The sequence below is a fragment of the Mastomys coucha genome, unplaced genomic scaffold, assembly GCF_008632895.1.
Source record: "Mastomys coucha isolate ucsf_1 unplaced genomic scaffold, UCSF_Mcou_1 pScaffold22, whole genome shotgun sequence".
Lineage (NCBI taxonomy): Eukaryota > Metazoa > Chordata > Mammalia > Rodentia > Muridae > Mastomys > Mastomys coucha.
The window spans coordinates 131,111,825-131,139,177 of NW_022196905.1; the positions used below are offsets into that span (position 1 = coordinate 131,111,825).

The following is a 27,353-nucleotide window of genomic DNA, read 5'->3' on the forward strand; positions in this document are numbered from 1 at the left end:
CATATACACACATACACACATATACATATACACACCACACATATACATATACACACATATACACACCACACATATACATATACACACATATACACACCACACATATACATACACACATATACACACCACACATATACATATACACACATGCACATATACTACACACACATGCACATATATATACACACACACATATACACACCACACATATACATATACACACACATATACACCCCACACATATACATACACACATATACACACCATACATATACATATACACATGCACATACACTACACACACATGCACATATATATACACACACACATATACACACCACACATATACATATACACATATACACACCACACATATACATATATACACATATACACACCACACATATACATACTCACATATACACACCATACATATACATATACACACATGCACATACACTACACACACATATACACACCACACGTATACATATACAACACATACATACACATGCACACACACTACCCACACCACACATATACATATACACACACATGCACATACACTACACACATACACAGAGATATATACACACACCACACACATATACACACACGCCACACTCACACTACACACACATGCACAGACATACCACACACATACATATACACACACACATATATACACCCACCCCCACACACATACAAAACACACACACCCAAACATACAAACACCACACACATACACACACACATACACCCACACCCACACATACACACACACTACACCCCCCCACACACACACACGTAATAAAAAGTAACTAAATGAGGCTGGTGAGCTGGCTCAGGGGGTAAAGGCACCTGTTCACCGAGCCTGACCACCTGAATTTAACCTCCAGGACCCAGGTGATAGAAAGAGAGAACTGACTCCCACAAATTGTCCCCTGATGTCCACATATGATCTATGACACACATGCAGCCATCCCACCCCAGACATAAAATGGATTAAAGTGGAAACTTCTAGTTTCTTTGAAAAATTACATCAAATGATGATTTGCTGGGGCACCCGTGTGAAAGGATGTCTTGCTAAAGCAGACACAGGTGAAAGGATGTCTTGATATAGCAAGCACATGAAAAGACCCATGAGGAAGCAGTGTAAATACGACCCTATGGACAGTTGGAGAAGAGCCCTGAGCTTATTCGGTTTGCTCTGACTCACTATTCTTCACTAATGATGCACATGTATTGCTTCACCTTACATAGTAGCATTGTTGATCTCCAGCAGTGGTGACGCTGGATAGAAACTCACCAAGAACTGCTGGTGATATTCCTGAGGCAGCTCATCACTTCCCTGGCTTTGCCTCAGGCTGGTTGGCGAGCCTGGCAGTTTCATCAGGATTGAACTACAGCTGCTGGTTTGTGCCTGCAGAAAAGACTAGACTGTAGCCACCAGTTCGTGTGAGGTGTCTGCCTGCCTAGAGGACTGGTCTGCAGCTGCTGAGTCATATTTGGTGTTTGCTAATGCTGAGAGGAAAAAATCAAGCTCGCCCCCAGTGAACTATTGCTAAACAGGTCCGCTTTCCCCAGATCCTAATAACTTTTCTCTTCCACTCCCTCTGCAGGGTGATGAGCTAGAGGGGAGCTTGAACGTTTATTAAAAGTAGGTTGCAAAAAAATTTATGCCTACAATGGATTTCTTTAAAAAAAATGTAGTAACCAGTGAAGTAACCTGATATTGAAAGAGTATGAGGAATGCATTGAGAAGTCCTTCCTTCTTTGGGATTCTGGGAACTCCCCACCCTGACTTCTCCCTCCTACACCCCAAACACTCTTATCTGAGAAGCATCCTTTGGAAGAGTCTCCTCCTCCTGGAAGCAACGGGGGAAACATGAGCCTAATATCTTCGATTAGTCAGACGAGCTCCAGTTCCAGGCCACTCGTGCTTTGCCCCACGGGACACTGGAGTATTAATGGTTCAGTAACCACGGATCTGCTGGTTTATAGTTTTTCCAGGAACCGAGCACAGCTGGTTCAGGTTATCTAAAAATGTAAATGTTTTTCTTTTCTCACCATATGGGTCACAAGGATCAAACTCACACTGTTGGGCTTGGCTGCAAGCAAGCACCTTTGACCACTGAGCCGTTTTGCTGATCCCTGAAGGTACAAGTAGGGACCATTAGCTAATTTCTTCGTTTTCTGAATGAAGGGGACGTGGGATTTCTAGACACGCTGGTCTGTGTGTTAGTATGCAAAGGAGTAGGTGAGGGAGGACGGGTTCCCTAAGAATGTCGCTCCTGGCTCTTTATCAGTGTGCTGTCCAGGCTAGATCCTCTGACCCCAGGCAAGGACCCAACCCTACAGTTTTGTCTTTTTGATCCATCTCCCTCCGTTTCATCCCTTTTTGGAGACCCAGGGACCCAAACAGCTGTATCTACGGCCTTCTCCAGACTCATCCACCTTTCTGTGGGGATCCAGGTAGTGGGATCCTTTTGACCCGTCCATCCCTGCTACTTTGGGGGACTCACACTTTCACTCCACCTCCATCCATTAAGCCAGACCTCCTGTGGTAGTGGTCCAGTTGAAATAGATTGTGGGAGTGATAATTTTTCGAAAGACCAGCCAGCCTTCTGGACTCCCAGTGCGCCTTCATTAGTGGTCCCCTTTAGGACATCCTTTTAGCCCCATTCACCAGTGGAGGCTCCTGCGGGCCTAGCAGAGCTATGGTCAACATGGCTGCTCACCATTTTCCTGTGGCACAAACTAAGACACGGTCCTCCTGCTGCTGTTGCTCTCTGTGCGCGACCACCACTATCTAGGATGGCTGGTGTGATCAACAGCTACAATTCAGGGCCAAGGGCCTGGAACTGCAAGCGGACAGCGCATGCTATGCCTGCGCCCCTCCCCCTATTCTGCCAGGTGAAGGCCAGCATTGCCTTCAGCAGCTCGCGCCTATGCGCAAGCGAGAGCCAGCAGCAGTGGCACCAGTAGCGACTAGCCATGTGCCTAGCCTGTTCCAACTCTTCTTGACATCCTAGCTGCTCTCACAACTGGCAGACTTCTCAGACCAGTCGGGGAGGATTGAGTTGGTCACGGGTTGCACTGCACACATCGGACCTGCTGGAGAGAGGGGCATCTAAGTTCTCTCCTCCAGAAAGGATCGAGAAGTTCTTCAGAACCCCTCCCCACCTGCAGATCCTGAGTCAGTCCCGCCTCTGCTATTCCCAGGCTCGGCCCCCTCAGAAAAAGGATGATTCTTTTAAAACAAACAAACCTCATTTTTTTTTTTTACATTTAATTTGTGCATGTGTGAGAGCATACCTATGGCACTGTACACGTATGACGTTTAGATTGTACATGTTCCTCTATGTTGGTCTTGGGGTTCAGTCCCAGGTTGTCAGCTAGTTGACAAGGGCCTTTGTCCACTACCCATCTTGCAGGCCCTAACCTCTAATTCTAAACTAATAATACATCTTTTGAAGATTTGGTTCATTTCATGTGTACGCATGTATACCATATTTGTGCCTGGTGCCAGAAGAGGTTAGAAGAAGGCATTAGGATCCTCTGAAATTAGAGTTACAGATGGATGGATGGATGGCTGTGAGCCACTATGTAAATGCTGGGAACTGAACTTGGGTCCTCTGCAAGAACAAGTGCTTTTAACTACTGAGCTATCTCTCCTCTCCCCTCCTCTTTTAAAGGTTTATTTATTTATTTTTTAAACATTTTTTAAAGATTTATTTTATTTATTTTTTATGTGTATGAGTACACTGTAGCTGTACAGATGGCTGTGAACTATCATGCGTTTGGCTGCTGGGAATTGAACTCATGACTTCCGGCCTTGCTCGTTCCGCCCCCCTCCCTCCTGCGTAATTCACTGTAGCTGTCTTCAGACGCACCAGAAGAGGGCTTCAGATCTCATTACGGGTGGTTGTGAGCCATCTCGCCAGCCCCTAAAGATTTATTTTTAATTCTTTTAAAATTGTATCTTTATTTTATGTGTATGGGCATTTTGTCTGCGTGTGTATCTGTGTGCCACGAGCATGCAGTTCCTGGGGAGACCAGAAGGATTCTTTGGAACTGGGATTACAGATGGTCCTGAATCTCCTCCACGTGGGCGTCGGGGGCCAACTCTTAACCACTGAGCTATCTCTCCAGCCCTTAGGTTCTTTTGTTTTATTTTCCAAGTCAGGGTTTCTCTGTGTAGCCCCGGCTGTCCTGGAACTAGGTCTAAAGACCAGGCTGGCCTTGAACTCAGAGATTCGCCTGCCTCTGCCTCCCAAGTGCTGAGATCAAAGGTGAGCGCCAGTACTGTCTGGCCTTTTCTTCATAGACAGCATCTCATGTATCCCAAGCTGGTCTGAACTTAGTATGAAGCTGAGGATGGCTTCGAACTCCTGATCCTCTTCTACTTCTAAGTCCGGGCTTACGGGCATGCCTGGTGAGTTTATGCCTGGGGGATGGAAGCCAGAGCTTCATGCATTCAAGGCAAAAAGCTCTCTACCAACTAAGCTACACCCCAGCCTCAGCCTGGACTCTCTCTGCTTAAATGTGAAAAGTAACTGCTGTGTTTTTAGAGTATGATCTCCTTTGCTGGATCTCCACACCGACTAGAGGGAGAGAACAAACTCAGGAAGAACCAAGTGGTTTCTAAGTCACTCTCAGTTGCCAGGAGCCTCATTAGAGTCTATAACCTAAGAGAGCCCTGAGCATGCGCAGAACCCCTCTCTGGGTGATGCTGTCGGCTTGAACTTATTGTTGGACCAGGGAACAGTTGCTAGGGAAATGTTACCTCCAGTACAGAATTTGCTGGAGATGGAATCCAAGGTGTGGGCAGTGGAGGGCTCCAGAAGGTTTCAATGCACGCAAAAGGGGGCAGCCATTGCTGTCTAATTCTTCCCGGTTCAGTCACTGAAGCTATTCTGCTCTGCCTCAGCCTGGCCATGCCATCTTTCTGGGCATTTCCACTATGGCCACATAACAATAAAGGATCTTTGATCCTTCCTCCTTATGTGTATGTTTCACTTCTTGTCCATGGGGAAGGACACCTCCCTCCCCGCCCCGCCCCCGGCCACCATTCTCCAGCAGCCTGTGTTCAAGAGGATCTCTAAGCCCGGTAGCAATTGGGCTAATGACATCCTGGGGCAGGGGGCAGTGTGTGTGTGTTGGGGGGGCTGCTGTCCGTTGCTCTTCTCCACCTCCTCCAAACAGAAGAAAGAACCTAGCTTGTGTCTGGGCTAGCCCGGGGCCTCTGTTTCTCCTAGACTTAGGAATGAATCGCTACCTAAATTCTGTGGATTCGGCTCCTAAGTTCACTCTGTCATCCAAGATCAGTCTCTCTTAACCTCAGGATCTAGGAGTCTAACTCTCACCTCTTCGGACTGTGCTTTTCAGGCGCTCTGACTTTTCCCATTTCTGGGTGGGCAGAGTGTGACAGAGAAGGGGAGGAGGTGGAGAGAACCTGGGTGCCGCTCCCCCACCTCATCTCCCCCCCCCCCCCCCCCCCCCCCCCGCCCCGCTCCTGAGCGGCGGAGACTGCGATCCTCAATCCTACCACACGGGGGCGCCAGAACAAGTGCGGACGCGGGCGAGGCAGCGCAAGGTGGTTCTCGTCCGTGTGAGTGCGCCCATGGGTGTCTTTGTGTGTCTATGTTTCTGTTCATATGTGTGCGAGCCAAGGGGTGTCTGGGTGGAATGTATTCAGGGCAACAACCTGACGTATCCCCCTGAAGCAGGTACTCCAAGTGTCTTTTCTTTCTATGAGGATGCTTAATGTTACTGGGTTCGTGTGGATGGGGAGGTAGGCTACTTGTGTGTATTGTCGCGTGTGCACAATGCAGGCTGTGGGTCCCCGAAACTGCGTGTTGATCTTTGAAGTCACGTTCTGTATTTTTTTTTCAGTCCTCTCTCCCACCACCCTGAAAAAAAAAAAAAAGGAATTGGGGCCGTCAGCACAAATTGCTGTCACTCCCGGGCACAGCACTAAGTCTGGGTGACTGTGCTAAGTGAAGTGTGACATTGTGGTTGTTAAGTAGGTGTGTCTCAGAGTCGGAGTGTAACTCGGTAAGAGCGGGTCGTGTGGTGTGACAGGTGGGTTTTGGAAGGGGGTTGGAACAAGATTATGGAAGCATACAATTTCTCTTGTTAGTTGTGAATATCACTGTCATGGTGTGTGTGAGCGTAAATGTGTGTGTATGTGTGTGTTTGTGTGTGTGCACACACGAGTGTATGTGGCATGCTTCTCTTTCTAGGTCTCTCAATTAGCTGTCTCTCTGTCTCTCCCATCTCTGTCTCTTTTTCTCTTTGCTTGGTGACTCATCTCTGCGGCAACGGCCTCCCCCGGCTTGCTGGGTCTCCCCTCCCCCACTCAGGAGTGCGTGTGTGAGGGGGGTCTAATGGAATGGGCCCTTGGGACTAAAAATCAGAGTGAGAATCCCCCTTACCCACCATGTGTCATTCAGAACCCTCTGCTGGTCCCTTTCCTGACTCTCTCTCCAAGTTCCTTTCCAGACTTCTCCATCTTTGGGTTGGCTTGGGGGTAACCAGAATGGATTCTAAGTCTGACAGTTTCTGAGGGTCTTTAACACCTTTTTGGTTTTGTTTTTAGTTCACAGTAGGGACCCCTGTCTCCTTATACATGCCCCCTCTCATGGCCAATTTCTACCCCTTCCCATGGCTGACGAAATAAATGGCTGCAGAGGTGAGTCACCGGTTGGGGGAGGGGGAGCAGAGAAAGGGGGGGTTGGGTGAGCTGCCGGGGTTGGGGTGGTGTGATGAAGCCCCTGCTCGCTGTCTCTGTCTCTGTCTCTCTCTCTGTCTCTCTCTCTCTCTCTCTGCCCTCCTAAAGCCCTTCCTGTAACCCTCATCCCTGGTTTTGCAATCATTGTTCCGCTGAACCTCATCTTCTCCTACCCCTGGAATTCATGAAGGATTCAGATGACAGGACCATGGTAGAGAGGGCCATATACACAAGTCAGAGCAAAACCTCCGGCATCCCCTCCAGGGCCTCACCTTAGTTCTGCCTTTTATAGTAGTTTCTCCCCATATCATCTTTTTTCTTGCCATCTTCTTCCTCTCCCCAACCTTAGGAACTGGCTCCTTGTCTTGATCTTTTCCTGTGTAGAAGCAAGAGAGTCTTAAGAGGTGATTAATGGGGCTAAGGTTGGGTGGGCAACATGTAGCTCAGTTGGTAGAGCGCTTGCCTAGCATACACGAAGCCCTGAGTTCAATCCCCAACACTGCATAAACTGGGCACTGTGGAGCACATCAGTAATCCTAGCACTTAGGAGGGAGAGACAGTCTGGTCAGATATTCAAGGTCATCTTCCGGGTTAATAGAGTGAGCTGGAGGCCAGTCTGGGCTACTTCTCAAAAGCATCAAAACAAAATAATGACAAAGGGAGAAGCTATGAAGGGCATGGGTTATCCCCTCCCCGGGAGTGGAACTGTGATGTGGGAATGAGCTGAACTAGGGACCAAGGAGAGAGAGACAGAGAGCCCCAAGAGCAAGAAGGCAGGAGGGGTCCAGAGCTATGGAATGAAGTCACTACACTGGTTGCCTTCTACCGCCCACCTCCACCCCATGATGACCAAGAGTCTTGAGATACAAGTTTTTGAGCAGTTTCTTGGCTTTCCAAAAAAGTAAGGATGGGGAGTTGGGACTGGTGATAGAGAAATAGGGAATGTCTGCAAGAGCCAGGGATAAGCTTGTGGGAGCTGCAGAGAAGTGGCTTCAATTATGAGATGTATTGCCCCGAGATTCATAGAGAATAAGAGAGAGGGACAAGAAATATTAAAATACAGAGAAGTTCATGTAAGCATAGACACACTCCAACAGGCAGCACAGGAGCCCGGGAAGGCACAAAGACACACATGCAGGTGTACACACACACACACACACACACACACACGTGCACGCGCAAAGTTAGACACCAGATCTGGGTGCATACGAAAACCCCACACAGCACAGGCATGCCTACAATTCCAAGAGATTAGAATTTCACTGATGTGCCAACACAAGTGGCAAAAGGAAGCTCCCTCCATTTAAACTGGAACAATATCCATCCAGTCGCAACCTGATTTGCTTGCTTCTCCCTGTTTTTTCTCCTTTTCTTCTCTGCTTTGGGTCTTTTTAATCTCTGTCCAGAGAGGCACACCCTCATACGTGCAACACGAGGGTGCTTGCATATGCATGCAAGCACACAGGTATAGGGTTCTTTTAGGTGTCTGTCTCTTCTCCCGGAACTCAAACTTAGATTCTCACTCCCATCAGGCAGTCCCTTTGTCGAGCTCTCTCCCCCTCCCTTCTCTCTCCAAAGGTCTCCCCTCCCCCTCTCTGAACCACCAGCTTTCTGATTCAGCTTCCATAAGAAGGATAACGTGACCCACCCCCCACCCCCCCAGCCCACTGCTCCAGGGAACCAGGCTGAGAAGATGAAGGAAGATGGAGAGGGAAAAAGGAAGGAGGGGGTTCTAGTCACAGGCTCTGGATAGTTGTGTGCGCGTGTGTGTGTGGGGGGGTGTCAGATACTGCTGTGTTTTGTTGTTGTTGTTGCTGGTGGTGGTGGTGGTGTGTGTCTTTAGGTCCCCGTCCCTCCTGTCTTTGGAATATCTACTGTCACCTTGGTTCTCAAGTTTGTTTATTTTATTTTTTTTCTTTCTCTCTCCTTTAGCCTGCTCCTTCAACCTGCTTCAGGTTCTTTTTCTTCCCTCCCCCTGCCCCCATCCCTCTTCTCTTTCCTCTCTCCACCTTTTCTCCGCAGAGCTGATGGGGTTTCTTCTGGGAAAGTCAAGCCACTGATGGAAGGGAGAAGCCACTGCTGGTTATAGAGAGAAAGCACGTGAGTGTGTGTGTGTGTGTGTGTGCCCGCGAGCGCGCGCGCGCGCGCCCCCGCAGATGCACGAGCTAGGGGCTTAAAATGAGGGTCAGTAACAGGATGGTAGGAGGGAGCTGTCTCTGAAGAAGGCTCTGAGACCCTCCAGATGTCCTCCCCATTCTGGTTTCCAAAGTGTTAGGGTGCGGGGGGGGGCTTTCTGTGTGCCTATAAGCACCCCTGTGTCCGCAGTCCTTGTGTGTCTGGTGTGTGTCATTGTCCCCCCCCTTCCCTGCCCACGCCCCCGCATTGCTCTCCGCCTGCACCGCAGCCCCCTCCAGCCTTCCTCCCTCCCCTTCATTCCTGCAGTAGCAGCTCCCGGGGCCACCTTTCCCTCTCCTCTACCCCCTCCCCATTTCCGTCCTCCTATCCCACCCCCGCCCACGTCTGGTCTCCCTTCACCGGACCCGGCTGGCTGATAGATTTTCTGCGCAATCTCTGCGTCATCGCCCCCCACTCCCGGAACCTCTAGCTGTCCAAGCCCCCAGCCCCAACCCCTCTGGGCAGGAGATACGGTCGAAGGGTCTGATGGCTGAGAGGGTCCATCTCTGACGTTGCAGTGCACACCCCCTCCGGTCGCGTTCAGACCTCCCCTTTAAGCGGTAGAGAGAAATGGAGTTGAGTCACCCTCTCCACCTGCTCAACCCCCTCCCCACCTGGTCTGCTCTCGCCCTCCAAATGTCCTTGGGTGGGGGCTGTTGGGGAGAGGGAAATAAGCTGAAGGTTGTGGGAGAGTTGGATTAAAAGGGGGCACAACAGTGACCCCCTAACAACCACAGCCGAGTCCGCTGGCCGGAAGGACAGACACACCTTTTTTCCCCACCCCCTTCAGACACGAACTGGTTTGAACGGACACGATCCAGAGGCACACACGTCGTCAATCTTTCCCCTTTCTCTTCCGGCTAGGACCCTTTCCAAGGTGATTACCCAAACCGCAAGATCCACCCATCTGCGCTGACCCTGGGCGGGCATCCCGCACCGCAGATCCACCCCTTCCTCTCAGGTTCAAGTCGTCCTTGGGCGTGCTCCCTATAGACCATACTGTGGCGGAGTAGGGAGTCAGGCCCCCTCCCCGGCTTTCAGACCCTTACAGTCCCCCTATCCAGTACTGATCTTTTACTGGCGCCCAATTAGATGCTGGTGGTGCCCTCTTCCTGCTCAGCAACGCGGGCTCCGCGCCGCCAGTGCTTTGTAACCCACCCTCCCGCCTTCTGGCTCCTCTGTACCCACCCTTCCATTCATTTTTACATTCATTCATTCATCCTTTTCTCCTCGTCTCTCCTTCATTCATTCATAGCCCCCTGCCCCGCCCGCCTCTACATTTCATTCATTCATTCATTCATTCATTTCCCGGAGCTCGACTAGCGCACGCCCCTCTAGCCGAGGGCCCTACTGCGCAGGTGCAGGCCGGGAGCGACGCTTATCCTCCAATCATTGGACTTCCACCGTCCACCAGGCACCCGCCCGCTTCCCCATGAATGAACATTGACGTCAATGGGGCGGGGCTAGCCCACGTGACCCCGCGCGCTCCCCTTTATAAGACAGCGGCGGCGCGGGCGCTGTCCAGCGTGCTGAAGCCGGAGCGAGAGCGCTGTTGCTGACCCAGCTGAGCCCAGCTCTTAGGACTCCAGCCCTCGACCATCGCTCATACTCCAGCCACGGAACGGAGCCAAGGCGGACCGGTCCCGATTTTCCCCCTGCCCCGACCCTCCTCTCCACCTCCCGCCGTCGTGACACCGGCTGGTAAATACTCTGCTGTCCATCCCTCCAACCCTCTTCACTCGTGGGCGTGAAGGGAGGATTTTCTTTCCTTATGGGGTATTGAGAGCATAGCGGTGTGCCCCTGGGAAGGGTCTTTGGTAAACGGGAAGTCTCTGCTTTTCTGTCGCTGATGAAGTCACCCACGCACCATCCGGGGAGTCCTGTGGGGAGGGAACGGATCCCCCCTCCCGCTTATCATTGCTGCTTAGTACGCGGGCGCTGGCTGAGAGATGACTTAGGGAAGGGGGCGATAGGAGGTACTGGGTGCCCAGAACGAGGATTGCGGGCGTTCTCTGCCCACTTGCACGACCCCAGAGATCGCCACATCTTTCTTGTTCTCTGCTAAACGTTTCTCTTCGGGTAAGGTTAGAGAAATGAGGGAAACCCCGGATTTCCTGCTTAAAGGTGGGGGGAGGGAATGCAGAAATAGAAAGCGGGGAATTCTTATAGAAATCCTCTATTTCTTTGATTTCTTCTATTTTTCAGTCCCTGGCAGCCCGTTGGTCATGAAAACCTTCACGTTGCCGGCATCCATCCTCTTCTGCTTCCTTCTACTGATCCAGGGGTTGGGAGCAGCGCCCCCCGGGCGCTCCGATGCTTATCCTCCTCCCCTCGGTTCTGAGCAGAATGGGCAGGTAGCTGAGGACGCAGTATCCCGGCCAAAGGATGACAGCGTCCCAGAGGTCCGAGCGGCTCGGAATTCCGAGCCTCAGGACCAGGGAGAGCTCTTCCAGGGCGTGGATCCCCGGGCGCTGGCCTCGGTACTGTTGCAGGCACTGGACCGTCCGGCCTCGCCCGCGGCGGTCCCCGGAGGTTCCCAGCAGGGAACACCCGAAGAAGCAGCAGAAGCTCTGCTGACCGAGTCCGTGCGCAGTCAGACCCATAGCCTCCCGGCGCCAGAAATCCAAGCGCCCGCTGTGGCCCCCCCTCGCCCTCAGACTCTGGACAACGATCCCGAGGAGGACGACCGCTCAGAAGAACTGGAGGCGCTAGCATCCTTGCTCCAAGAACTTCGAGATTTCAGTCCGAGCAATGCTAAGCGCCAGCAAGAGACAGCGGCAGCAGAGACTGAAACCCGCACGCACACGCTGACCCGAGTCAATCTGGAGAGCCCCGGGCCAGAGCGCGTATGGCGCGCTTCCTGGGGAGAGTTCCAGGCGCGCGTTCCGGAGCGCGCTCCTCTGCCGCCCCAGATCCCCTCTCAATTCCAGGCTCGAATGTCCGAAAGCGCTCCCCTTTCCGAAACCCATCAGTTCGGGGAAGGAGTGTCCTCCCCTAAAACACATCTAGGTGAGACTTTGACACCCTTATCCAAGGCGTACCAAAGTCTAGGTGGCCCCTTCCCTAAGGTGCGCCGGCTCGAGGGTTCATTCCTGGGCGGCTCAGAGGCAGGAGAGCGCCTGCTTCAACAAGGGTTAGCTCAGGTGGAGGCAGGGAGGAGACAGGCGGAGGCCACCCGGCAGGCCGCGGCGCAAGAAGAGCGGCTGGCCGACCTCGCCTCCGACCTGCTGCTCCAGTATCTGCTGCAGGGCGGAGCCCGGCAGCGCGATCTCGGGGGTCGCGGGCTGCAGGAGACGCAGCAAGAGCGCGAGAACGAGAGGGAGGAGGAGGCGGAGCAGGAGAGACGCGGTGGTGGGGAGGACGATGTGGGGGAAGAGGATGAGGAGGCGGCGGAGGCGGAGGCGGAGGCAGAGGAGGCGGAGAGGGCGCGGCAGAACGCGCTCCTGTTCGCCGAGGAGGAGGACGGGGAAGCCGGAGCCGAGGACAAGCGCTCCCAGGAGGAGGCGCCAGGCCATCGGCGGAAGGATGCTGAGGGGGCAGAGGAGGGCGGGGAGGAGGATGACGACGACGAGGAGATGGATCCGCAGACGATCGATAGTCTCATTGAACTGTCCACCAAACTCCACCTGCCAGCAGACGATGTGGTCAGCATCATCGAAGAGGTGGAGGAGAAACGGAAGCGGAAGAAGAACGCCCCTCCCGAGCCGGTGCCGCCCCCCAGGGCTGCCCCAGCCCCGACCCATGTCCGCTCCCCGCAGCCCCCACCTCCCGCCACGGCCCGGGATGAGTTGCCGGACTGGAACGAAGTGCTCCCACCCTGGGATCGGGAGGAGGATGAGGTGTTTCCCCCGGGGCCCTATCACCCCTTCCCAAACTACATTCGGCCGCGGACACTGCAGCCGCCCGCATCCTCCCGCCGCCGTCACTTCCATCACGCGTTGCCACCTGCGCGCCACCATCCCGATCTGGAGGCCCAGGCCAGGCGCGCGCAGGAGGAAGCGGACGCGGAGGAGCGCCGGCTGCAGGAGCAGGAGGAGCTGGAGAATTACATTGAGCACGTGCTGCTGCACCGCCCGTGACCCGCCCCGGCCCCGCCTCCGCGCGCCCGCTCCCAGCTGCGCGCGCCACCACGCCCCCCCTCCGTGTCGCTCCTCCTCCCTCTCGGTGTTTGCATGCGCCTTGGCTCCGTCCCTCGGCTGCCGCCCGGCCCCGCCCCACAAGGCCCCGCCTCGGGTTCTGTCAACACTGGACCTGTCAGACTCCCCGGGGTCTGCAGTCTAGAACACCCAAAACTCGCGGGAGATCCCGGGGCCAGCCCAGGCGGGTGTGTGGTTTGTGCGAGTCCCCTTACACCCCCACTTCCTCCAGGGGCCTCGTCCCCATCTAGTTTCTCTAGCGACTTCCCCGTCCCAAACGGGGAAAAGCTGTTCTATTTAATCGTGTGAAGTATCTGTCTCCCAGCCTTGGGGCCCCCGGAGCCTCCCCTCTCCAAACCGCTGTGAACTCACCCACTTCTCCTTCTCTGTTGTAAATACCCCTCACGGAGGAAATAGTTTTGCTAAGAAATAAAAGTGACTATTTTATTAGGACTTTGTTTTCCGTTATTCACCCGTCCCCTTGGGCCTGCCTGGTGCTCTCCAAGGGGCGGTGAGGGAAGCGCCAGTCAGCACAGGCTCCTTACTCTCTGACTAAAGCCAGACTGGGTGGGAGAAAGGCATGAAGGTGAGCCTGGAAAGGGAATATTCTAGTAATGCCTAGTAAGGGACACAACTTTGGGGCCAGTGAAACGATCCGGTCGGTAAAGACACACGTTGCCGAGCAAAGCATGAATGTAATCCCAGGGTTCCTTCTACATGACAGGAGAGGACTGACTACCACATGTTCTCTGGCTTCCACACGCCCACCTTGGTATGCTCACCCACCCACAAAACAAACTAAATGTAATAAAAACCAAAACAAAATAGAACCCCTACTTTTCCCACTTCCACCTTGTGGCCAGAGGTTGTGTCCTTGTTCCCAGTGTTTGACCCGGGAAAGAATGGATTCCAACAAGAGCCAGCTCTTGGGAGTGGGGACATGGCTCAATCCGTAAGAGTGCCTGCCTCATATGCACTGGTCCCTAGGTCTGGTCCCATAAAGTGAGTTCAGGGTCAGGAAAAACAAAAAGACAAAAACAAGAAAAGAGCCAACTGGCTGGGAGAAGCAAGCTTTGAGAACCCCAAAGAAAACTGGCACCATACAAATTCTGCTATGGGCATCTGGGAGGTTCCCCACCCCCAGTCATCCATCCTTCCCTTCAAAGTTCTCTGAATTCTCAGAAATTTGGGGAGAAGGGGCTAGCTCCTACACCCTGCTTTCAGCCATTCCTATGCCGTCAGGACTTGTCCTTCCTGGGGTTTGTGTAGTTACAAGCAGTGCGTAAAATCCTTTGGGGCAGGGCCACTGGACAGAGCCAAAGGCTCTCATTTAAACTTCCAACTCCAGAGAAGCAGCAGACACTTTCCTCCTTCCAGAATCACCTTTCTTTCCACAGTACATGAGGCACACTTGTTAACTGATCTGTTGGGACTGGGGCTCAGTGACAGAGAACGCAAGAGGCCCTGGGTTCTGATCCCTAGTATGACAAAATACAAAACCAACTGCCATGTCTGGGCATGTGGCTCGGTTGGGCTGGTGCTTGCCTGGCATGGATGAAGACATCATCAATCGGGGCGTGGTGCCGCACACCTGTAATTTCAGCATCCCTGGAGGCCGAGGCAGGAAGATCAGAAAAGTCAAGTTTATCCTCCCATCTATAGAGTCACATGAGAGACCCTGCACCTGTTGGACTGGAATGAGGTTGGTACACGCTTGTCAGCTTAGCATCCCGAAGGTGGACAACAGGAACATCCCTGAGTTCCCAGGTCACTCAGAGCTATGCAAGCAAAACCCTGAGGGCTTATAGCTCAGTTGGTAGTCCCAGCCTCGGCCTTGAGTGCACAAGCCATTGGCTTGATTATCCTAGCATATAAAACAAAACAGTAACAACACCCCCCCCCCCAGAACAAAACAGCAAAACGTGTTGTCTATCTGACATTCAGCTAGGCATCTTCTATTGTTAGTTTTTCTTCCCAAGTACAAAGATCCAGCTCCCATGGAGACATTATAGGAAGCTGCCCTTGACCTCAGGGTGAACACCAGTCTTCAACAAAGCCAGAGGCAAGCCAAGTCCAGAAACACTTTTTCCTTTTATTTCAGGAGAAAGGAAATAAAGGCAGCCACTTGGCCCACACCACCCGCTAGGTTCCTGCCACACCCACAACGTAGAGTGGAGGAAGGGCCACAGGGCCAGTGTCCCAGAAAGCGGGCCCTTCCCCCAACCTTCCCTTTTCTCCAAGTAGCAAGGTTAGAAAAACATTAACTCTGGGGCTCTTTCCCTGGCTCTGGCTGAACACGGGAGCCCAGGAGGAAGTGGGGGCTGGAGAGGAGAGAGCCCCTCCCAGGCAGAGAAGCTGCCCCGGCTGATTATGGGGAGGGATGGAGGTAGGTTTTGGGGCAGAGGGGAGAAAAGAGCCCTGGAAACCTTTTCCCTTTAACCTGACGTATTTATATATTTACAGCCATACAGGACACGGGGAGGACGAGGGATGGCTGGGGTTAACATTGCTTCTTCAAAGGAAGGAAAATGGAAGCCACTGAGCACCCCTATTCAGGTCACATTTTCCTCCCTTCTAGCTCCTAAAGCCTTCACTGGGAAAGGGAGAGGTGGAGGAAAGGAAGATTCGGAGGGAGGGAATGTTTGTATGAAGGGCTGGAGCCACAGCTCCTTCTAAAGTAGGTAAGGTGGCCGAGGAAAAGCAGCCGAGTCCCTCCAAGAGAAGGGGTCTGGGGAAGAGGTGAGAGAAACAGCCCCCAAGTACTGTCTCTTGTCTTGGCTTTCCTGGGTCCACAGGGCCCCCCGCTGGCTGACGGGGCTATGCCAGGCCCATCTCCTCCAGGACACTGCGAGGCGACTCATCCTCCTGAGACACACAGGGGTGACGCAGACACCAGGGAGGGTAGACAGGTGGGCGAGATGAAGGAATCAGAGTTGGGGGAAGCACAGACACACACGGGGGTGGGGGAAGAGAAGCTGGTATGAGCCCAAGGCTGGAGCGCTGTAAGCATCCCCCCCTGGGGGGGGGTGCTCACAGGCCTCATGATACCTTTCCCAGCACCCACAGTGGCAAGGAGGATAGAAGAGGCCAAGTTATCACCCAGAATCTAAAGCTAGGAACTGGGAGAGCAGGTGAGCAGCTTCAAACCCCATGGGTCAGAGGCATGAAGCTGGGGCAGGGGGAGCCCTAATCTTCAGGGGTAGGTAGTGTGGACACTCGGCCCGTGCCTCTCAGAGTGGGGAAGGCAGACTTCAGACTGATGAGTCACTAGTGCCTAGTAACCAGGGGCCACACACACACACACACACACACACACACACACACACACTCGCATCTGCCTGTGTGCATGCGTGTGACAGGGATGAAGGGAAGCTGGACCAGTGGGGTGACCTCCAGTTTTGTTCTGCCATTTCTCCCCTATAGGCTGGCCTCCCTCTTGGACCCCATCTCTCCCCCTCCTCAGAGCCGGCTCCAGCTGGCTTGCTTGTCACTGCAGAGTCCTGGTGACTCATCTCCCTGCACCAAGGCCCAGCAGTAGCACAGCAGAGGGGACAAGCTGGGATGGGAAGAGGGTAGGGATGCCAGACAGCAGGGAGAACTGACAGATGCCCTCTGGGCCAGCCCTACGGCCCCACATGTTAGTTCCCGAGCAAAAGGGGTGTGTGTATGTGTGTATACATGTTGTTAAATGGGAGGATTAGGCGGGGCTGGACAGACTGCTCAGTCATTAGATGACACCACGCATCTGTCATGTAAGCATGGAGACCTGAGTTCAAATGTCCAGCAACCCCAGAGAAGCCTGGAGTGGAGGTTTGGGTCTTTAATTCACGTGCTTGTGGGGAGGGAGTTGAGACAGGGAGATCCCTGAAGCTCAATGGCCAACCAGCCTGGATAAACGGATGAGCTCCAGGTTGAAAAAATAGGGTAGAGAATGACTGAGGGAGATACCCAATTTCAGCCATTGGTCTCTACCCACATGTACATACACAGACCCCTCATGTTAGAGAGACAGTGACAGAGAGACGGAGGGAGAAATATATACAGACAGACACATAGATAGACAGATACACAGACAGACACACAGATGACAGACACATAGATAGATAGACAGACACATAGATAGATGACAGACAGGCTTTTATCTATTATGAATCAGTCTCCAACAATCTAAACAACCCTTACCATCATGAAAATCATTAAGTCAAAGGAGACTAGGCCAGAATAAGAGCTTAGAACGAAAGAGGGGACAACCGTAGTGGGCAATTGGCCCATCCACCACCTGCTCCACTGGTTCAGGACTCAGGACAAATTAGACAGCAGGGCGTGATGGGGGCCAGACGCCACAGGGAGGGGGTCCCACTCGTCGACGGGCAGGATGTCCGAGGGGCGGGGAATCCCCTCGGCCACAGTAATCCTCCTCCTCCTCCTCACTGTCCCTGGCTCGTACCTCCTGCAGCAGGTCAGCCTGCTCGATGGCCTTGAGCACACTCTTCTTGGAGGTGTCCTGGACGTCCCCACCCATCAGAAACTCATCCAGGATAAAGTAGGCTTTCTCAAAGTTGAAGATGATGTCCAACTCACATACCTGGGAGAAGGGGGAGACGGCAAAGCTGAGCATCCAGGTACACCTCAACCTCCGTCCGCCTGCTTCCGCCCCTAGACAGTGCCTGTACTCCACATTGCCCCTAAATCCCCTATATAGCTGAAGCTGCCCTTGAACCGATCCTCCTGCCTCCACCTCTCAATGCTGGGATTATAAGCATGTGCCTCCACATTTCTATGTGGTGCAGGGCTCCGGGCCTGCGAGGCCAGCACTCTACTATCTGAAGCACCGCCTCAGCCCCACAGTGAGCTCCACAGTGAGGTTCCTCCTGGGCCTCAGTCTTCAGTGCTCTGGCCTTTCCCCACAGGCTAGCCTCGAGGTCCCAGTTCTCCTGCCTCAGCCACCATGCCTGCTCCTGCTTTCATTGCCTCATCTTCTGGATCAGGAGTTAGAACTTTGTGGTGGTTGTTGTTTTCCTCTTAAAATATCCAAAATGGTTCCTGCCAGACCCTGGGCTAGCCTCTAACCTAGGCACTCTGGGGCAGAGGAGAACACCACGGCCTTTGCTTTAGGAGACCCAAGGTGACTTCTGTTAATATGCAATTTGTTGTGCACATCACGGAATGTCTCTGAGTCTTGGTTTCCCCATCCAGAAAGGGAGATGGTAGCATCACCTCCTCAGATGATAAGGAGCAGACCAGAGAACCCCATAAGGCATGTGGGGTAGCAGCAGTTTCATATCTCACTTCTTTAAGATGCTGAAGCAGAAGATGGATTCCTGAGCTATGGAGCGAGTTCAAGGTCAGTTTGGACAACTTAGTGAGATCCTATCTCAAAATAAAAATTAAAAATCAGGCTGAGCAGTGGTGGCACACGCCTTTAATCCCAGCACTTGGGAGGCGGAGGCAGGCGGATTTCTGGGTTCAAGGCCAGCCTGGTCTACAGAGTGAGTTCCAGGACAGCCAGGGCTACTCAGAGAAACCCTGTCTCGGAAAAAAAAAAAAAATCTTAAAACAAATTATATCCTGGGCAGTGGTGCACTCCTTTAATCTCAGAACTTGGGAGGCAGGCAGATCACTGTGAGTTTGAGGCCAGCCTGGTCTACAGAGTGTGTTCCAGGACAGCCAGGGCTAGAGAGAAACCCTTGTCTTAGTGGGGAGATAGTCTATGGCGGAGGGAAGAGCGACAGTGTTCAGTCCTTAGTATCAACAAATTAATTAGTCTTAAGTAGAACCTAATCAGGCTTTGTATATCACTAACGGTGTTATACATTATGAAGGTTTGCCTGTTCTGCGCCTGAGGTCTGCAGCATCTATTAAACCCAGGCCCCACACCAGATAAGTCACTTCTAAATCTTTGGGAAGGTGGGGTTCTGGGTAATCACCTGTTTAAAAACATCTGTTAGATTTCTTCATCTACTTTTTACATGCATGAGTGTTCTGCCTGCAGGTATATGTGTGTACCATGTGCTTGTCTCATGCCTGAGGAGTCGGGTCCCCAGGACTCATGTAAAGAAAGCAAGACATGTTGAAGCTTATTTGTAATCCCAGTGCGGGGGAGGGGAGGCATGCAGATCCCCAGGCTGAATCAAGGAGTTCAAGGCTAGCGCCAGACCTGACTGAGTTGTGCCTCAACTAACAAAACAGAAAGCACTAAAACAAAGATCTCACAAAACAAACAAGCAAAAACCAAACCAAGGTGGGAGTTGGAGAGACAGCACGGGAGTTACAAGGCCATACTGTCCTTGAGGACCTGAGTCCAATTCCATATACCTAGGTGGGAAGGCGCCCAGGCGCCCGTGACTCCAGCCCCAGGCAAGCCTATACCCCCTCCTCTGTGACCTTTGCAGTCACCCGCACTCACATGCACATACCTAGACAGACACAGGCACATATAAATAAAAATGAAAGAAAAGAAACCTCTGACACATGCCTTTGATCCTATCACTCAGAAGGCAGAGGCAGGCAGACCTACTGGGAGCTCGAGCCCAGCCTGGTCTACATAGCAAGTTCTAGGCTACCTGACCTACATAGTGAGATCCTTAATAGTAATGTATCTATTTTTCTTTCATGTGCATTGGTGTTTTGTCTGCATACAGGTCTATGTGAGGGATTGGATCTCCTGGAACTGGAGGTATAGGCAGTTGTCCGCTGCTTTGTGGGTGCTGGGAATTGAACTCGGGTCCTCGTCCTCTGGTGGGAAAGCAGTCAAGAGCTTTTAACTGCTGAGCCATCTCTACAACCCTATAGTGAGACTCTAAAAATAAAAAGAAAGAAAGAAAAAAAGAAAGAGAAGGACGGAAGGAAGGAAACATCACTGAATGGAGGGCTCCTTAAGACCAACCCATGAGTTTGTCCTCTGACATCTCAGTGGACATACGGACGGATACATGCAGTTGGTCTCTGTCTCTACTAAATGCCAGTTTTCCTCTACTCCATCCCATTCCATCTCATGCCAGAGCTCTACTGACTGAGGCATACCCCCAAGCTGATTAAGGGCCATAGCTAATAGGCTTAGAGCTTACAAGAGAAGATTAATTACAGTTCCCGTGCCCTGACACCACCTTTCCACTGAGAGTTACAGGGCAGGAGGATAGAATGGCTTGGCCATGGGAACAAGGGCTCATGCATGCGGAGACTCACGCTGCCGAAGTACTTGTCCAAGAGCTCTACATATCGGTGGATCAGCTCCAGTGTAATCAGCTCATTGTCTTGGCCTTCAATGGCGCAGCAGAAATAGAGACTGGCGTATCTGAGGAGGGAGCCGGTGAGACACAGTTAGGTGCTGGCTTTGAGACCCTGGCACACTAGGCTCAACCTGCCCCCCCGCCCCCTGGGCAGGAGGTCCTCCAACTGTACACTGACACTGTGGCCTCAGAGGTTACAAAGACACACAGATGTCAGAAACACACACGATGTGTTGCTTCTCCTTTCTGCTCTCTGATCCTCTTGGTTGGCCTCAGTATAAATCTGAGCCACTTACAAGCTCAGAACCCAAGGGACCGAAGGGGTGAGTTTGGGAAAGTGGGTGTGGTACTCAGACTCGGCAGATGAGACTGGGAGGGTCATATTTGTGGGCAGGTGAGTCTTCAGGGTGTATGCAAGAGGCCAGGTCAGAAAACAAAGCAGGAAACAGTAATTTCTTCTTTTTTATTTTTGAGACATGGTCTCATTGTGTAATCCTAGTCGGCCTGGGACTTGTTACATTGTAGACAAGGCTAGTTGGACGGCAAAACAAGATCTACCTGTTTCTTCCTCTTGGTTTTTAACTTTCTTTTCTTTCTTTCTTCCTTCCTCCTGCCCTCTCTCTCTCTTTTTTTTAAGATTTATTTATTTATTATATGTAAGTACACTGTAGCTGTCTTCAGATACACCAGAGTGCATCGGATCTCATTATGGATGGTTGTGAGCCACCCTGTGGTTGCTAGGATTTGAACTCATAACCTTCGGAAGAGCAGTCAGTGCTCTTCCCCACTGAGCCATCTCTCCAGCGCTCTTTCTTTTCTCTCTCTCTGTCTCTCTTTTTCATTCTTTTTTTTCTTTCTTTCTTTCTTTCTTTCTTTCTTTCTTTCTTTCTTTCTTTCTTTCTGTGGTTTTTTGTTTGTTTGTTTGTTTTGAGTGACTAAGCCTGGACTAGCCTCAGATTCACCATGTAGCCAAAGGTGACCCCAAGCTTCTGGCTCCTTCTTCCATTTCCCAAGTGCTGCTGGGATTACAGGCATGTGCTTTCACACCTGGTTTACCTTGTGCTGGGGATCGAACCCAGGGCCTTGTGCATAGGAAACAAGCACTCTATGAACAGAGGTCCATCCCCGGCTGGAACAACCATTTTAAAATGAACTAGGGAAGCGAAGGAAGAGGGTGTTCATGACCAACCAGTAGAGCTTCCGCTCCTCACCTTCCTCGATTTTGGGGAGAGTTATTTCTCAGCCGTTTTAACCCACCGTGAACCCCAGGGCAATTCATGCCCATCTAGAAATAAAGGGGCAGAGTGTCACCTCTTATAGACAACTTTGAGGTCCCTCCACTCCAGGAAGCTGCACATTTTGGGCTTTCGAGCCAGAACGACCTGCATGAGCTCCCGGACCATTTTCTTCCTCTCCTTGTCTGAGGTGGCCAGGTACCATTTTTGTAGCCGAAGTTTTCCCTGCCGGCTGAACAGTAGCATGAATCGCATCTGCAAGGGAGGAAGGACCAGAGCTGAGGGTTGGAGAACAGGGTCAGAGCCTCTTTTCCTCTGTAAACACACAGCCCCAGACTATGCACTGTTCGATACCTTCTTCAAAACTCCTGTCCTAGCCGTCAGTGCTGGGTGTCCCCACAAGGAGTGCTTTTCCTGAAGGAAAGTCAAAGGTTTATGCCTGTGATTTGGGTTCAAATACTGGCTCTGCTAGCTTGAGTATACAGCCTCAGGCAAATTAATTTATACCGGGCCAGCAAGATAGCTAAATCAGTTAAGGTGCTTGGTACCAAGCTCAAGACCCGTGACCCACATTACAGGAAAGACCCAACTCCCACAGCTGTCCTCTCTCCCTGATCATGATGGAGCAAGCACCCACCCACACATATAATAAAATCAGTGTAAGAACACTTTATTATACATATGTGTGTGTGTATAGGTCAGAGGACAACTTTGGGGAGCTGGTTCTCTGCTTTTGCTGTGTGAGCTCTAGGGATTAAATTCAGGTACTCAGGCTTTTACACACTGAGCGGTCTGATTGGTTCTGAAAAATATTAAGTAGTCTTCGAAGCTCAGTTTCTTTATCCACAAGATAGAAATGATACTTTCTTATGGAGGTCTTTTAAGATTTGTTATTATTATTAAACATTTATGTTATGTGTATGATATTTTTGTGTACACATGTATGCACGCCACATGCATGCCTGTTGAATACTCCAGAACGGGAGTTACAGATAGTTGTGAGTCACCATGTGGGTGATGGGAATCAGACTCCGGTCTTCCGCCAGAGCAACACATGCTCATGACTACTGAGCCATCTCTCCAGCATATGCTCATAAATACTGAGCCATCTCTCCAGGACATTTTAATTATTTTTAATTCTGTGTAAGAGTGCATGTGTCTGCATAGTGGGTTTGTACACATGAGTGCAGGTACCCATCAGATCTGCTGGATCGGGAGTTACAGAAAACTGTGAGCTGTCTGACATGGGTGCTGGGGACTGAACTTCTGTCTTCTGTAAGAGCGGTAAGTGCTCTTAATGGCTGAGTCAACTCCCCATCCCATTTCCCTTATAGAATTCTTGCTTTTTTTGTTTTGTTTTGTTTTGTTTTTTTGAGACAGGGTTTCTCTGTATAGCCCTGGCTGTCCTGGAACTCACTCTGTAGACCAGGCTGGCCTCGAACTCAGAAATCCACCTGCCTCTACCTCCCAAGTGCTGGGATTAAAGGCATGCGCCACCACTGCCCGGCTTATAGAATTCCTAAATGAGTTAATTTATGAGAGTACCTGACTCACAGCAGGACCTGTAACATGCTAGGTGCTGCTACTTTCCCCTGACCTTCTGTTTCCTAACCTTGTTTTACATGGGGGAAATGCCTAGCCTCATAAGCTGATGTGTGTTGTTCTAGACCCCAAGTCTCAGAGATGTTGGGTAGATACCCTATCCTACCATAAGCCTTCAGATGCCCCTGACTCAATATGGCCTCTTGGGTCAGTCCCATGCCTGTTGATATTCTTCTCTCAATATTGTACATAGAACTGTGCTTGACACAGGAATGTTCAGATCTTGCCCTCAGTTTTCCTCTGTGATCCACACATCCATACTGCCTTTCTTCCCACTTTTTAAAAAAGTGTTATTTTATATTATTTTACATGTATGTACGGGGCACCCATGTGCCACCACCTACATGCAGAGGTCAAACGACAATGAGTCAGTTCACCCCTTCCACGACGTGGGTTTCTGGGAATGACCTCAGAGCCATCTCTCTGGCCCTCTTTTCTGTCTCTCTCTCTCTTTTTTTTTTTTTGGTTTTTCGAGACAGGGTTTCTCTGTGTAGCCCTGGCTGTCCTGGAACTCACTCTGTAGACCAGGCTGGCCTCGAGAACTCAGAAATCCGCCCGCCTGTCTCCCAAGTGCTGGGATTAAAGGCGTGCACCACCACCACCCGGCAATATTTCATGTAGCACAAGCTGACCTCAACTCCCTAGGTAGCCAAGGCCGCCCTTGGTTTTCTGATCCCCTTGCTTCTACTTCCTGAGTGCCAGGTTACAGGTGTGCACAATAAGGCCTGGCCTTTCTTCTGAGACATCAGGCGACTGATCACTCAGTCCCTCAGACAGGGCCCAGTCACCCAGGAGGGCTCTCCTAGGGCATGTCTGTGGAATAAATAGCAAGCAGAGTCCTCATTGCTTCGCGCGTGGACCTAGTTTTATTCCCAGTTGCAGAGGTTCCTGATTCCATATCCTGAACTCAATTCCCAGCAAACAGCCCTGAGAACATGGCCGGGGTTGCGATATCTGTGTGTGTGCCACACTTCCAGTTTAGCAGGTTAAGTTAAAAGAAACAACCCCCCACCCCCACCCCAGAAGCTAGGAAGTATTGTTGGTGGGGGAATAGGGAAGGTGAAGAACTGAGGGAGCCGTGTGCAGCTAAGAAAAGGAGGTGACAGAGACAGCAGGAAGACGGAAGGCCTGGGTTCCGGAAAAGAAAATGCCCTGGAGAGGGTGGAGGGCTGGGATTGCCAAAGTCAGGGAGTCTTCCAGACCTAGGTCCCCCGACTTGCAAACCCTGGAGCCCACCTGAGCTAGAACTCCGAGCGAGCTCTGCTAAGGAACCGAGACAGGAGGTTCACTTCAGAGACCCGGAAACTGTCCCCTCCCACACCGAGCTCTCCACGGGCCATGCTCCAGTGTGGGCCTCAAGGGAAGGGGACTCGGCGACCTGCAACCATCCCGAGTGACCCCGGCGCCCCAACCTCGTGTCTTCCCTGCGGCAGGGACTGGGAGGGTCTTTAAGATTCTCAGAGTCCCGAGCGCTCCTCCAGGCTCAGACCCGTCCCGCCACCATTCAGCTCTAGTCCCCTCTCTCCCAACCAAGACTCCTCCCCACCCCTGTCCCTAGTGCCATTTCCAGCTTCCGAGGTCAGCTCTCCCTAGCAGCTCCAGGAAGTGGATCCTTAGCGGACCACAGGGAAGACAGGGCGACTCCCACGAAGGGCACCCCCCCACCGGGCCCCCGCAGATACAGCCCACGCCCCTCGGGTCCCCGTCCCCTCCCTCTCCTCACAGCCTACCATCCTGCAGCCTCCGGCCCGGCGCGTCCCTCTCCGGCCACCGTAGAAGCCAGCTCCACTCCCAGTCGGATTCTTTTCTTTTCCCTCCCTCTCCGCTTGAAGCCCCGCCCCAAGGCCGCGCCGGCTCCATGCGCGGTCGCATTGCGCAGGCGCCAACGCTGCCCATCTCATCCGGAGCGCGGGCGGGGCTGGAGGCGGAGAAGCGGAAACCATGGCAACCAGGTCCTTGACTTCAGCTTTGCAAAAGCCCGGTCGTCATGGTAACAAGGCTGTCTTGGTGGGTTGATTGGAGGATGGGAAGGGAGGGGGTAGAGGACAATGAGGGCCTCGAGCTTTGGAGCGTTTGTTGGGGGAAAAGGCGGGAAAAGGGTGAGAGGTGGATGCACGATCTTGAGAGTTTATGAAGAAGTTGGGAGGAATGATGTGGAAAACATCAGCCAAAGGGTGGTGATGGGCTGGATGAGGGAAGTACAGAACGGGAGGCTAGGAGAGTAAAGGGTTCAAGAGCAGCTCAGGGATCCAGAGCAAGATCCTGTCTCCAAAACAAACAAAGCAAGTGTGGTGGTGCACACCTGTGATTTCTACACTTGGGAGGCAGAGACAGGAGCAGCAGCAGTTCAAGTTCAGCCACGACTACATGACATGGTCGAGACCACCGAAGGCCGCAATAGAGCCTGTCTCCAACAAAAAAGAAAAGTGACACAAAACACTGCAGATATGATGACTCGGATGGTAAAGATGTTTCCCCAAACCCACAAGGTGGAAAGAGAGAACTGACTCTTACAAGTGGTCCTCTGACCTCTGCACAAGCGAGCACCCTGGCTTGCATACCTGTGGGGACACGGTCTCCAGCAACACAAAATACACGTATGAAATGCAATCTTAAAAAACCAAAACAATATAGCACTTAAGTAGTTATTGAGAACTTGGTAGATGCTACACTGTCTTAAAGCAAACAAAATATGTAGAAATCAGGGATAAAAAACTGCTGAGAAGGAGAGCGCTATAACAGGAATGGAAAGAACAAGAGGAAATTGTAAACTAAGGAGAAAGGGGAAGAAATGAAGATAATCTTAAAGTATTAAAGGGCTGTGGTGTAATCCCCACAGCCAGAAGGCTACAGCCACCTAGACTGTGTGGCTCTGTCAAGCAAGCAAGAAGCCAAAACCAAAATGGAAGGTGGGGTTTGAGAACTGGGTGTGATGAGGCAAGGCTGTAAGCCCAGCCCTGTGGAGACTGAGGCAGGAGGAGCAAGAGGTCATGACCGCTTTGGGCCTACGGAACAGGAATACACACACACACAGTGTGTGTGTGTATGTGTGTGTGTGTGTGTGTATAATTTTGGTATATATACCAAAGTTACCCTTGACTCCATAGTTAGTTCACAGTCTGGACTGACACTATGTCAAAAAAAAAAAAAATTAAAAAAGAAAAAGCACCGATCAACAAAACAACACTGGAACAAATAAACCAGGTTAGCCAGGCATTATTGTGTGCCTGCCTGTAATCTGATCCCTGAGGAGGCGGAGGGCAAGAGGATTGGTCCAGAGAGTTCAAGGCCAGCCTTGCCTATGTAAAGAGAGCAACTGACTCAATAAACAAACAAACAAACAAATATATGCAAAGGGCAACAACAAACCCACAAAGCAAAACAACTCAGGTCAAAATTGAAACTCAACAGATGTAAAACATCACTGTCACCGTGTGACACCCTAGACTCTGCTCTCAGCCCAGCATACATTGGGTGTGGCAGTGAACACCCGAAATCCCAGCCCTTAGAGGCAGGAGCATCAGGAGTTGAAAATCATTCCCCTCTGTATAGCTAGGTCGGAGTCAGCCTAGGGTGTTGTGGTTTATGAAGCGGAGGAGGCATGAGGGAGCACCTTAGCAGACCCTGCCAAGGTGTCCCGTGAACAATCAAGTCAAACCAGGACAGGCCTAATATAAAAGGGAGATTATCTGAGACCTGGAGGAGGGGGTAGCAGCAGAGAAGGACAGAAAGAGAGAGGAAGAGGCCAGCTGGGACAGGCGGAGGGAGGGGAGGAGGGAGGGAGAGGTAGAGAGAGAAACCCGGAGGGTGGAAGGAAGTAGGTAGAGAATGGTTTATGTGTGTATATAAGTTTTTATATTCAAGCCTCATACCAGGCTGTTACTAGGTAACTGTTGGGAGCAGAGAGGAAATGCTAACAGGGTGCATGAGACCCTGACACCCAAAAATAAAAGACCAATGAGATGGCTCAGCAGGTAAAGGCACTTGCTGCCCGCCACGCCTGATCTGACTTCATCTGGAACCCACAAAGTGGAAGGAGAAAACTCATGCCCGCAAGTTTGTCCTCTGACCATTCATGTCCTGGCAAGAGCACAAACAAACAAGCAAATAAATGAGTAATAAAAATAATCAGGAAGCTTGTAAAGTGTTTACTTCTGGATTTTTTCTACTTAATATTTTTGGGTTACAATCAACTTTAGGGAACTGAAGCTACAGAGACCATAGCTAAATAAGATTGGGG

General features: G+C 51.6%; 2 protein-coding genes across 15 annotated transcripts; one reads left to right on the forward strand and one right to left on the reverse strand.

The window, feature by feature from the left end:
- The first annotated feature begins 5,533 nt into the window (after positions 1-5,533).
- Vgf (VGF nerve growth factor inducible) lies at positions 5,534-13,500 on the forward strand. 14 transcript variants are annotated; one of them, XM_031338290.1, is made up of 7 exons: positions 5,534-5,614; positions 5,899-6,060; positions 6,605-6,697; positions 8,669-8,836; positions 9,702-9,788; positions 10,270-10,612; positions 11,117-13,500. In XM_031338290.1, exon 7 carries the CDS (start codon positions 11,137-11,139, stop codon positions 12,988-12,990), a length of 1,854 nt encoding a protein of 617 aa, XP_031194150.1. In that variant the 5' UTR covers positions 5,534-5,614; positions 5,899-6,060; positions 6,605-6,697; positions 8,669-8,836; positions 9,702-9,788; positions 10,270-10,612; positions 11,117-11,136; the 3' UTR covers positions 12,991-13,500. The 14 variants fall into 14 exon arrangements, with proteins under 14 accessions (XP_031194150.1, XP_031194151.1, XP_031194159.1 ...); XM_031338291.1 differs by having other exon boundaries at positions 8,759-8,836; XM_031338299.1 differs by having other exon boundaries at positions 8,759-8,836; positions 9,776-9,788.
- Positions 13,501-15,119: 1,619 nt separating this feature from the next.
- On the reverse strand, positions 15,120-24,977 carry Ap1s1 (adaptor related protein complex 1 subunit sigma 1). Its single transcript, XM_031338304.1, has 5 exons — positions 24,844-24,977; positions 21,588-21,766; positions 20,233-20,341; positions 17,495-17,632; positions 15,120-15,912 (listed from the first exon to the last, which is right to left on the reverse strand). The coding sequence occupies exons 1-5, from the start codon at positions 24,844-24,846 to the stop codon at positions 15,865-15,867; spliced, it is 477 nt and encodes a 158-aa protein (XP_031194164.1). The 5' UTR covers positions 24,847-24,977; the 3' UTR covers positions 15,120-15,864.
- Positions 24,978-27,353: the final 2,376 nt, after the last annotated feature.

Coding starts and splice junctions, on each gene's coding strand:
- Vgf (XM_031338290.1), top strand. CDS start 11,137: ATGAAAACCTTCACGTTGCCGGCATCCATCCTCTTCTGCTTCCTTCTA.
- Ap1s1 (XM_031338304.1), bottom strand. Junction 17,633..20,232: donor TGGACAAGTACTTCGGCAGC/GTGAGTCTCCGC, acceptor CCCTTCTCCCAG/GTATGTGAGTTGGACATCAT. Junction 15,913..17,494: donor AGGCTGACCTGCTGCAGGAG/GTACGAGCCAGG, acceptor TGTGTGTCTCAG/GAGGATGAGTCGCCTCGCAG.